The 937-nt window shown below is 61.0% G+C and overlaps 1 protein-coding gene across 1 annotated transcript in view; it reads right to left on the reverse strand.

Annotated features, from left to right (window-relative positions):
• The window catches only part of SKOR2 (SKI family transcriptional corepressor 2), a 38,317-nt gene extending 37,599 nt beyond the window's left edge, over positions 1–718 (reverse strand). The window contains exon 1 of the mRNA XM_006759969.2: positions 6–718. Coding sequence (XP_006760032.1) covers positions 6–683 — 678 coding nt within the window. The 5' untranslated portion in view covers positions 684–718. The remainder of the gene's footprint in view (positions 1–5) is intronic.
• Positions 719–937: the final 219 nt, after the last annotated feature.

Consider the following 937-nt stretch of genomic DNA (forward strand, 5'->3'; position numbering starts at 1 on the left):
CAGGCGAAGACTAGCTCGTCCTGGGGGCTCTTGTCGGTGAGCTTCAGGTGGCGGCGCCACGAGTTGAAGTTGGCGGCATCCGGCTGCGTGTACTTGGCGTCAGGAGTGCGGTGGGAGTGGAAGATGAACTTGTTGGGGGAGAAGTACATGTTGCAGTAGCTGCATTTGATGCACTTGGCGCGGGAGCTGTTGTAGCGAGCGGGAATGAAGCTGCCGCGGCAGCCCCACGCGCACTCGTGAGACACGTCGAAGGCGAAGTTGTCCGGCAGCTTGGGCGGCCTGTTCTCGCCCAGGAAGGACTTGCACAGGCGCTCGGCCTCGCGTTTGGTAATCATGCCGCAGCGGCGCGAGGAGATGGGCATGGCCCCGGCGCGCCGCAGGATCTCCAGCTGCACCGGCGTGCACTGCACGCACGTGATGCCCAGCGCCACGCGGCGGTTGTGGATCTCGTTGTAGCTGAAGTTCTTGAGGAGAGTGTTGGAGATCTGCGCCAGGCACAGGCGCTCCTGCCCGTCGATCACCAACGACACGATGGGAATGCCGTAGAGAATCACCTGCCCCACCTGGTTGGGTTTGAGGTTGGCGTGGCCCGGGCGCGGCTGGCTCAGCGCGTCGGGCTGGAAGGCGCTGGAAGGGGAGGCCAGCAGGATGTCGCTGGGCCCCGGCAGCGGGCTGGAAGCCATCTCCTCCTCCGCGGAAGCCCGGGCCCAGCCCTCCGGGTCTGCCTTGGAGACTGAAAGGGAAAAGAGAAGGCGCTGATCAGAATCCTTTCCGGCTAAAACAGGGGTGGGTTGAGTCCCTACCGGAAGAATTATAACAATGTCCTTGTTTAGACTAAGACATGATTATCAAGGGGCCGAGGGACCAAGTTTCAGACATAAGGAAGTAATCTCTCAATTTTCTTCAAGGTCGCCCTTCTGAAATGGTGGCTTGGAAG

This window comes from Myotis davidii, unplaced genomic scaffold (genome assembly GCF_000327345.1).
Source record: "Myotis davidii unplaced genomic scaffold, ASM32734v1 scaffold815, whole genome shotgun sequence".
NCBI lineage: Eukaryota > Metazoa > Chordata > Mammalia > Chiroptera > Vespertilionidae > Myotis > Myotis davidii.